Source organism: Patiria miniata, unplaced genomic scaffold, assembly GCF_015706575.1.
Source record: "Patiria miniata isolate m_02_andy unplaced genomic scaffold, ASM1570657v1 HiC_scaffold_18, whole genome shotgun sequence".
NCBI lineage: Eukaryota > Metazoa > Echinodermata > Asteroidea > Valvatida > Asterinidae > Patiria > Patiria miniata.
The window spans coordinates 14,693,453-14,703,821 of record NW_024037056.1 but is presented as its reverse complement, the minus strand read 5'-3'; the positions used below and the strand labels follow the sequence as shown (position 1 = coordinate 14,703,821).

The 10,369-nt window shown below is 40.4% G+C and overlaps 2 protein-coding genes across 2 annotated transcripts; both read right to left on the bottom strand.

Moving 5' to 3' along the window:
- Positions 1 to 400: 400 nt before the first annotated feature.
- LOC119724808 lies at positions 401 to 4,227 on the bottom strand. The gene is made up of 6 exons (XM_038196030.1): positions 3,251 to 4,227; positions 2,572 to 2,894; positions 2,000 to 2,104; positions 1,701 to 1,815; positions 1,004 to 1,074; positions 401 to 602 (listed from the first exon to the last, which is right to left on the bottom strand). The coding sequence occupies exons 1-6, from the start codon at positions 3,517 to 3,519 to the stop codon at positions 421 to 423; spliced, it is 1,065 nt and encodes a 354-aa protein (XP_038051958.1). The 5' UTR covers positions 3,520 to 4,227; the 3' UTR covers positions 401 to 420.
- Positions 4,228 to 4,474: 247 nt separating this feature from the next.
- LOC119724805 lies at positions 4,475 to 10,285 on the bottom strand. Its single transcript, XM_038196023.1, has 7 exons — positions 10,031 to 10,285; positions 9,157 to 9,327; positions 8,660 to 8,716; positions 8,030 to 8,176; positions 7,261 to 7,392; positions 6,912 to 7,053; positions 4,475 to 6,009 (listed from the first exon to the last, which is right to left on the bottom strand). The coding sequence occupies exons 2-7, from the start codon at positions 9,310 to 9,312 to the stop codon at positions 5,861 to 5,863; spliced, it is 783 nt and encodes a 260-aa protein (XP_038051951.1). The 5' UTR covers positions 9,313 to 9,327; positions 10,031 to 10,285; the 3' UTR covers positions 4,475 to 5,860.
- Between the last annotated feature and the right edge of the window lie 84 nt (positions 10,286 to 10,369).

The window sequence follows — 10,369 nt, the reverse complement described above, 5'->3', positions numbered from 1 at the left end:
CCAATACTTGTAAATTAGCAAAGCCTTATATTTACAAAAAAAAATTATATGTTACAAAAAATGTTCTAAATCACTTTATGATAAAAACATTGCATATCAAATCCGCCCAGTAAAATCAACCATTTTTTACACGATCCCTGTACACGATGCTTAGATTCATCTGCGTATGAGCTATTTTACATTTTCTTTTATACTCAACCGTTTTAATGTTCCTTTGCTTCAGGAAATACTAATATTATTAAACATTTAATAATAAACGTTTGACATTACCTATAAAAAAGTTGAACGGAGCTGGCTCTTACGTTTATCTTCTCCAAGCTGCACAACTATGACACCTGGCCGCCATTTTGAAGACTTCATTCACAGATTTCCTTTTCTTGTTTTCTTCAATTATATTTCGTGTTGATGATATCCTGATAATCATGGTAAAGACAGACGATTGTCCGTCGTCTCTTTGTTCTTATTCTTGAGCGGCCGACGGCTGAACTTCTTCCTGTCAATCGGTGACGTAGACGAGACGTCATTTACAACGTTGGTGGCGCCAGGCACTTCCGGGTCGGTTGCCACGGCGACATCTGCAAGCGAATGAGGGCGGGCTCGCCCTGTAAGATTTTCAGACAATGATATAATTGAGTGTGCACGTACCACATCACGCACATAATTGAATTATCGGTTCAAAGTGGGTCGTGGTAGCAATCCGTTAAGTGCTCAACGACTTAACAATTATTTATGCAAGCCTATAAACTCCAACAAAAATATTCATCATTAAGTTAAAATGGGGCGAATATTCAAAGATGTTTTCATAGTCTTACTTGCAAGCTTTCACGATTGAAAAGTATGGCCTAATTATGCAGGCATGAGATCGGTTACAATTTTAACCTGTCGTTTTTTACATAAAAGGGGAAAGGATGTTAACTTTTTGACATTTAAGATTTGATCAATAGGTTTGCTAAAGCATAGAGACAAATAAAATATACTTTAAAGCAGCAACCACGGTACAAACCTCTGAGATTGTTGGGCCTCGAACACAGTGGTCTGGACAAGGCGAAATCAGCAGCAGATGTGTTAGTGCCCCTTTAACGACAAACACAGGATAAAATACGGTGACTCATGACATCCGATTCTCATGGCATGAATTTATCAGTCCATTTCTGGATCAGGACAAAAACATGAGCTTTGAGTATGAATAGAAACGTCATGGGATTGATTTTTCCTTTTTATGATCTTTTCAATGTTTTACTGTGTTTTTTTTTCTTTGTTTAAAATGCCAGTCGCACCTACTGTTGATATACTTGAACTAGATACAGTTGAGTAAAATGACAGATTTATGTCACGGAATTAGTGAAAACATTACATGCTCTTTCCATGATCTCTCACATACGGTAAGGCTCTCAAGCATTGAATGGTGTGCTAGTGGCATGATTAATGATTAACGAGTCTAATTGCCATTTGCACGACTTAAATGTCAACCGACTTCACGATCGCCATGTGTCAGGAATCTCATGAACGGCTGCACAGACTCCAATCATACAAATTAATATGCTGTGTTATAATCTCTCAAACCTTAATGGGTTGGGGTGATGAGTGGGCGTGTCTAAAATTAACAGGGGGAGGGGGAAGGAGTACCGGTTCTAATGTATAGGAGGCAGCAAAAGGACTTCAAAACATGGAAGGTCAAAGGTCAAAGTTCAGACACTGACCTGTCCACCCACGTGGGTTTGACAGTGAGTACCACGTGATCAGGTAGTCCCTTGATCAGGCCTGCTACTCGTTCTGCGTTGAAACCTCGCACTAGTTTCCCGTCACCTCTATAATCTCGTCTCCTGCGAGAATTTTCGAGAATAAAATGCAATATAATGTTGTATTTTGTACAGTAAACCTAAAATGGATCTAGCTGATTTTTTTAAATCTTAAAGAACGGACAGCATAGAATCGGGGAAAATTTGATTAATTCTGAAATATTTCTAATTCTAGTTTATTCTTGAAGTGTTTTGGCTACATCTGTTACCTGGTCTAAGTGTTCCCTTTTTAGCTGCTGGACCATCTGCGAATATACGTGCAATCACAATAGACTCAGCCTCGTTGCGAATCGTGATGCCAATACCTGCAACATCCATCGGAAATACAGAGAAATCTGTGAGCTAAACTCCTTCTGATAAGTCACTAAAATGAAAGAACTTCCCGTAAGTTAAAGCCTGGAATAGATGGAAACGAGAATGGAAATTCATGGTTTCAGAAGAATAAAACGAGTTTTAAAATTGGCTTTTGCCTTTCATCAACGTAATTTCAAGGTCAAAAGATTACACAATACTCATCCTCAGATAAAATTTCATCAACGTTTGGAAACCATTTTTTTTGGTCATGCAAATGGCAAAGGGACTGAAAATCAAGGTATTATTTGAGTTGGAACAAAGAAAAGAACATCAGCCACGTGATTTCAACCGAAGTACTCATCAACATTATGCAAGTAAAAACAAGTTTGTGCGAAAAGTAGTGTGTCTATGTTAATATCCATCGTGCGAGATATAAATCATTTAAGGTATTTTGAGAAGAGATATTCTCCAGACTTACCATCCCCATAATCTTCTTCCTTCGTGAACGACAATCTCCGATGACTGTGTTTACGATACTTATTAGCGACCACCGAGGTTCTCGTTTTGAGTTCCCTCATGAAGTCATTCCTGCTCCGTCGGTCAGCTACAGCCAGCTGAATCTGAGTCAGCCAGTCCCTCTGACCGAAAATCACCCGGAGGTCAAACACGCCCTGCTTGGTGCAGATGGTGAAGTGGATGTGCCTACGACCCTTGTCGATGTTGGACATTGAGGAGATTTCTTCAAGAGGCAGGCGGTATAAGACGTTCTTTCTTTCTGCTCTTTCTGAGGATGCCGAGACCCTTAAAAATTGCAAAGAAGCGAAATTGGTTAAGATTTTGAAGGTGAAATCGAATGTGAATTGGGGTCGGTATAGAATTGCCGTACTAAAGAACACACCTCGTATCTGACTGAGAATTGCAAGCACTTGTTTTTAAAAGAAGGTGATGTGGTGACGATAGCGTGGTGAACGTCAAGATGGGGGTGCTTATAATGGTAATGTGATGATTATGGTGATAATGGTGAGGATAATATGTGTGATAACAATGGCATTTGACGTTGTTGATTACGAATAATAAAGGAAACTATACATCAGACGTACAAATTTAAGCTATTATTAAGTTGGTAAAAATCTTCACAAATTGACAAATTGGCCTACCTTCTTTTTCTCTCGACCCCTTCTCCGTCATTTCTTCCTTTTCGTCTCGGGTCCGATCTGAAGATAGTCAGTGTTTCCTGGGTCAAGACGCCAAATCTCGACCTCCACGAGTAGATGACGCCATGAGATTCTTTATCTAAAATTCCTTCCTTGATGATGGTAGCTCCGGCGTTTGATGGCGAGCGTGTCAGGGCGTGATCGCCGTCCGTGGCTGCCCCGCTACTGACCGGCGGTAGCACGCTCACGCCACTGATCCGCGTCGAACACATCTTAAGTATTTACTTTCGTATCTCACAAATGGGAAAATCGTAGATTTCCCCCCCCAAAAAAAATTACAGATTTTGTTGTTGTATTATCCAAGGGCAATAGAAGTAGCGTTGCCGCAGATCCAACGCTCAGTTATGATCCAAGTTGAGCATCGAAAAAGGAAGATTTCTTCAATACAAACTTTACATTTATCACTTCAACTATGGTAGCTCATCAACATGTACTAAGACAGCGAAAATCGACACAGACAAAACGTGAGCAGAAATCTGGAGAATAGTCCTCAAGAAAGTCCATTAGGCAGGCCTACATGCCAACTAAAGTTTACTTTAAATTCTTATCCTGAAATAACTGACGGGAGTCAGTGCAGTAGACATGCTTGGTGAGTCATGCACCACTGAAGGACAAAATGCGTGTCATGAGATTTCACCAGATTATATTCCATTAATCCAACTTACTTTAAATAGTGAAGAAGCGACAAGTTAAGAACGAGAACATTTCACCGGATGTGTCAGGTGCGGTAGACGAGCTTAAACTCTTTTTCTGTCCTCAAAGAGGACTACTACGTACTTGAGCAATATCCAAAAACAGGATGTGAAATATTTCAGAGATGTTATGATCGGATCTGAGCTGAGGAGGTCCCTTCCAAAGTTCACAGGAACTTCTGATTAAGGGTTGATTAGCCAGCAGGAATTGGATTCAGCCCTGGGCAGGTGATTCGGCTCGCAGGGACGGCGCAGCATGCTAAGCAGCGCACGGTGGTTTGTGTGGTTCCCGGACTTTTCTGGATGAGTAATCGTTGGACGGGGAGCGGCAGCGACCACGTCATGATCCCTTTCCTGCTGGGTGTTTGCAGCATGACCCCGACCCCGGGACCCCCTTACATGACCCTGGGGAACGACGTGACGTAGCATGCAAAAGAGAACTGTTTTGTTACACAAAAGACTCGAAAAAATATTATTAATTGATCATTTTAGCCACAGCTTTTCTAGTTTTATTACATAAAAATACATTGTTTGCATGCTATTTAAACCAAACTTAATAACATGCATGTTGGAACATTTAAAACATTGGGCATAAGGGCGACAAAAGCAGTACATACAATTAATGTAACTTTTTAGAGTAGGCTATATAGGCCTAAGTTATCTTATAGCCGAAATTCTTACTTGCGCAGTGAAAAAATTCTTGCAAACAGAAGCTACATCACAAGACACGCAGTTCAGATGGATTTTAGGCCTGCAGATGTTAAAATCTTTAAATCAATAAATTTATAAATCAAACTAACATGACTAGCAGTAAATTGTGTCTGTTCTTCGCTCCATTCATTCTTCGTTGAATCTTCCTATGTCTGTCAACATAATGTTATTCATCATCTTGAAGATAATTTTTGCCGAAAGAAAATCTGCATGATCCCAACACAGCATTGTAATTTAAGAAAATAGTCACGAATCTCTGTATACAACTGTGTACAATACAAACACAATAGTCTATGTCCAGATTCAGTAGAATTAAACAGCGCAGCTTTATCTTAACCGCAATCGTAACACACCAATTAAAAATATAATTTGATTGAATAATAATATTGAGATACACATTTTTTTTGGCAAAGCAAAACAAAATAGATGAGATTTTTTTTTTCTCATAAGAAACAATTATGTACATAATAGACAAGCACATGTAAGTTTTTTAGCCGTTCAATAATTGATTGCATTCATGTACGCATTCAGTATAGTTTAAAGAAAAGTCAGTTTTGCAATTGGTCTATTTTTTTCAAGATGTATCCTAAAATTAAATCATGGCTAATCAACAAAAAAGCAATGCACAAATCATTATAATTGATACAATCAACATTATAAACACAAAAAGCAGATTGTTTGTGTAGGCCTGAATTAAGGTACGTATGTGGACCATTGTCTAACTTTAAAAGTTTTACGTTTCAAACTTTTTATCGGAGGTATGAGTTTATAGTGAGTAATTTTGTACAAACCTGTTTTAAGTAAGTTTAGTTTAACACAATCAAGTACGATTGGGCTACAAGTACAATACCTTAAAGATACACAAAATGCTGAAGCTATAAGCAGTATATACAGAAAGCGGCGCAATGAACACAACCAACTTTGCCAAAAGACGGGAGCTTCGTGTTTTTCTTAAAAGTTCACAGGTAGGCCTACATCAATATTTTGCAGACAAGTTCACTTCAAACAACGACAAAAAGTCGTGGTGTTCAGAAATTATAATATGAACATTCTTCAGTGTGATAAACTGTTGATTTCTGAACATGTAACAATTTGGTGTAACATTTGGTGTTAGCGCAGTGTTTTCTGTAGCTTAATCACCTTGCTCTGCCTAGTATTCCCTGGTGTTATTACCGTGTTCCGGCGACTGTGGTGCATGGGGGAGGGCGGTGTTTTCATCGGCAGGTGAGTTGGGATCGAAGGTCTGGTTATGATAGACCGGAGCGGAAGCTAATGGCAACTGTGGCTTCTGGCTGTAACCTGAAGTGCGTGCGATAAAAATATCATTTTGATATCAATCAATTGCTGTTTAGGTTAGTGAGTTCAAATTGGAACTCATCGACTTCGAGAAATCTACTGAGGATCAAAAATGGAGTCTTGTTGATTTGGAAATACTGCGAGTCTAAACATAGTAGCAAGTCGTCATTGTTACTCTCACTCAAGCAATATTGTAGAGGGCGCAATACTGCTTGCTCATAGACTGGTTTCTGGTCCCTCTATCGTCCTTCCTGAGCGCTTTCACTTTAGAAACAGATTGGTTGACATAACCAATCATTGGTTGAAACAGCCACATATTGGTTAATATGTGTCCCACCAATCGCCTTGGTTGGACACACATTAAACAATATTGGTTATTTTAACCAATCTGTTTACGCGCCTTCGCGTGCGATTATTGTTCGACTTGGTTCGTCACTTGGTAACGGAATGATTTTCGGACTTAACTTCCCTTTAAAAAAAATCCTCCAGAGCAACGAATGGGAACAAAGACTGCATTTCATATTATCGATCATCAGGAGATGATTAAGCCCAATTTAGGAGCAAAAATTTTTGAGGGAAAAATAAAAGTGTAAACTTCCCTCCAGGAATTGAGGCTAGAACCTCCAGCATTCAGATCAGCGATTTGACGCACACGCCGGAGCCACGCTGACTGTCATATGAATATAAGGTTATGTAGCACGGCTTGTTGCCATGGATCGACCAATCAGGATGGAGGATTCAAGATTACTTGAAGATAAAAGAACTTATTCCGAAACGAGTGTCATATTGAGTTGTTCAAGTGATATGCTTCATGCATGCGTGTTACGCTCGATGACTTTATCGAGATGCAAAAAGCAATATTTGCATGCCGCCCGCTACAGTTCATGCACGACGCCACTACCTACCTGGTGCTGGTTGGCTGGGTATGGACGCAGGAAAACTGCCCCCGGAGTATCCAGCATACTCCGCCTGGGGTGGTGGCATAGCGACGGCCGGCCCGCCATAGTTCGGTAAGGGCTGACCAACCGGCTGCTGCATGGTGTGAATCTGTCCAAAAAAAGGCAAAAAAAAGTCTCTAAAAGTTTGGTTTTCTCACTTCTGCCTACAAATAAAGTTCATTTTCACCCATAGTGAGACATTGCGTTGGTACGGCAACAGTCCCCGTATGATATCTGAAACATCTAACCTACACTAACTCAAATCAGAAAGATAACTTTTAAAACACTTAATTTTTCAAGGTGAAATCGATCTTACCACGACAGTTTGAGTCGGTGCCACGTCATTATTGCAGCAACATGTGCATGCAGTGCAGCAGGAAACCATGGCAATGATCCACTCCAGGAATGCAAGCAACAAGAGAACGCCGTGCATGATCATATCTTGAATCTAGAACGAGAGAACATTTGTACAAATTAACCAAACTTAAAACAGAACAACTTAACCCAAACCAACCCAACCACAACCAACACAACCCATTGCAGCCAAGCGCAAATCAACCAAACTGAACCCAAACAATTGGCCCACTCAACCCGACCCATCTCAACTTCAACCCAACCCAACCAAACCCAACTCACACAACCCAACCCAACCCAACCCAACCCAACCCAGCCCAGCCCAGCCCAGCCCAGCCCAGCCCAACCCAACCCAACCCAACTCAACCAACCCAACCCAACTCAACCAACCCAACCCAACCAACCAACCCAACCCAACCCAACCCAACCCAACCAACCAACCCAACTCAACCAACCCAACCCAACCCAACCCAACCCAACCCAACCCAACCCAACCCAACCCAACCCAACCCAACCCAACCCAACCCAACCCAACCCAACCCAACCCAACCCACCCAACCCAACTCAACCAACCCAACCCAACCCAACTCAACCCAACCCAACCCAACCCAACCCAACCCAACCCAACCCAACCCAACTCAACCCAACCCAACCCAACCCAACCCAACCCAACTCAACCCAACTCAACCAATCCAACCCAACTCACACAACCCAACCCAACCCATACGTACCTGTTTCTGTGTACAATTATAGTATTTGTCAGAGTAGGGGCTATTGGAGCAGGCAAACACCTCGTACAATATTGCATAAATGTACACTCCCATCTGACCCATAGATACGAAGACCGACAGAAGAGCCATGATATAGTAAGCAGTAATCTGCGACGAAAAACAGAGAGAATTTGATGGCTGTGAGAAACAAGCTATAACACAAACTGCTTCTTCAACAATCCCAAGACTCAAACTTAAAATGGCATTCAAAAGCTGATAAAGGTGCAACTACATGGACAACAATCGAGTGGGACTTATCTATTATTAAAGGACCTTTTCCGAAGAAGGCATGTACTGCTGAGAAAAAAAGATGACAGCATTTGTTTGATTTTTCCAAACGGATCAAAGCTCATTTGAAAGATTTCAAACGAAATCTTTTTTGTTAACTCTTGCAACAGTGAGCTTTACGAAAATAATAAGTATTATTTGGCGCAATAATGGGATCCCGTTTATGAGATGAAAATGCAGCATATGCGGCGATTCTTCACGATTCCAGAAGAATCTACAAGATAAAAAGGAATCTTCTAAACCGGCACTGTCTCCTAAGGAGAATGAGCGGGATTAAGATGAGGAGTTTTGTTCACGTCTTACCACACAATTGTTCCTTGAAGCCGAGGCCAGAGCAAGTATACCAGTCATCGTGTAGAACTGAAATCATATCAAACGTGGATCAAGTTTAAGCAAATTGCCAAATCGCAAAGTAACGTCGAAAATATGATTTTTGTAAATTTGGAAAAAAAGACGTTGCTGAAATCAGTTTGGACACCCTTCATGCTACCAGCATTGATACTTCGAAAATTATAGGACACAGCTCCTACTTGTTTCCAGCATGTCAAAAAAAACCTTCGAATCTGGAGCATTGATGCATAATTATTACAAAGTTCAAATATTGAGCCTTGATGCATAATTATATATTTTCTACCTTTTAAAAAATTGTTTACTGAAACGATTTGTCAAGTTTCTTTGAATTAAATAAAATGCATTGTTTCCTCAGTAATTCAAACTAAGTTTTCGATTAACTACATCAAAGGATTTCAAAATCAAGGTTTAAATCACAAGAATTCGCACTGCACAGGAATCATACTTACCGCCACACCGGCCCATATCCCCACTGCAATGCTAGCAGCGTACGCATACAGTACAATAGCGGCAATACCACAACCACAACACCCCATACCAAAGATGATATGGAACACCCCCAGGCAAACCCCACACCCAACGGGGTATTTGTAATTAGTCGCCATCTTGGTCCAGAATTCCTGTAGAGAAATAATGAAACTTAATTTTTTTGGCTCAATACCTGAGGGTCGAAAATCACAGAATTCGACCATGGAGAAAAGAAAACGTGAAGCAATTGGCAGATTCAAAACGTTTCGGCTTCATTGCCTCTAGGTTACAAACCTAATGCCTTCAATTTTGAGGTTAATTTCGTTTTTCAGAAATGGATTCTCCTTTTACCTGAAAGAAATCAGTTCATCTATGTAGTTCAATCATAGGCTGTAGAAACATATGGCGAGGATTTTAGCAGGCCTAAATACGTTTCTTAAACATTTGAGAGTTCAACAGATTGTGATCAAAACGATGCATACATTTTCGAGATTTTGCTTTAGAGATTTTCGTTTCAGCAAATTTTCCACTTCCCAACCATCGAAAGATCAGATTTTTAATAATAGTCTCGATATTAAACATGTAATACGCGGTCGACATAGTTTGCATGCAGCTAATACTGGTAACTTTGACAACGGCGCACCCAGAACGACATGTCGTGATGCGAACGAGCAGAGTCATTCTTGTCGTCAATCACGAAACACGAGAAATGTCTCATACATAACATTAATTGGTTAATGTCTCTAGTATTGAACAAATGGTCAACAAAACGAGTTTTGAAAGATGTTTGATATGGCAGACCACTGAGTTAGGATACAACATTAACTACAGGAACAAAAGAATCACATTTCCTACCTTATTTCATAGATGTTGGCAGCACAAGTGTATATCCTCCGCAGACTATGATATTAGACTGCTTTCCCGTCCCGTTATGCGACGAGTTAAGATGAATTTTCATCCGAATCGGATTAATGATTCATTCGTCGTTTGTTTGAACGTTCAGTCAGTCGCCATGACACCTATCGCATGATTTATTTTCATTTATGCCAGTTGTTTGCGTTTGGCATTAAAACTGCGAGATCGTTTCGGGTGTGTGCGCCCAGTTTCGTTACTGGTCAACCAAAGTCCGATAATTATTAACATTCTGGTTAGTTTCGTCTGCTCAGATTAAACTGATCAGACGTGTGTGTTGTG

Excerpts from the sequence above, each read along its gene's own strand:
- LOC119724808 (XM_038196030.1), bottom strand. The coding sequence starts at position 3,519 with ATGTGTTCGACGCGGATCAGTGGCGTGAGCGTGCTACCGCCGGTCAGT. Across the intron at positions 2,105-2,571 it reads GGAAGAAGATTATGGGGATG|GTATTGGCATCACGATTCGC; the intron begins GTAAGTCTGGAG and ends TGGATGTTGCAG. Across the intron at positions 1,075-1,700 it reads AAACCCACGTGGGTGGACAG|GGGCACTAACACATCTGCTG; the intron begins GTCAGTGTCTGA and ends TTGTCGTTAAAG.
- LOC119724805 (XM_038196023.1), bottom strand. The coding sequence starts at position 9,312 with ATGGCGACTAATTACAAATACCCCGTTGGGTGTGGGGTTTGCCTGGGG. Across the intron at positions 7,054-7,260 it reads CACCGACTCAAACTGTCGTG|ATTCACACCATGCAGCAGCC; the intron begins GTAAGATCGATT and ends TTTTTTGGACAG. Across the intron at positions 6,010-6,911 it reads ACCCAGCCAACCAGCACCAG|GTTACAGCCAGAAGCCACAG; the intron begins GTAGGTAGTGGC and ends CACGCACTTCAG.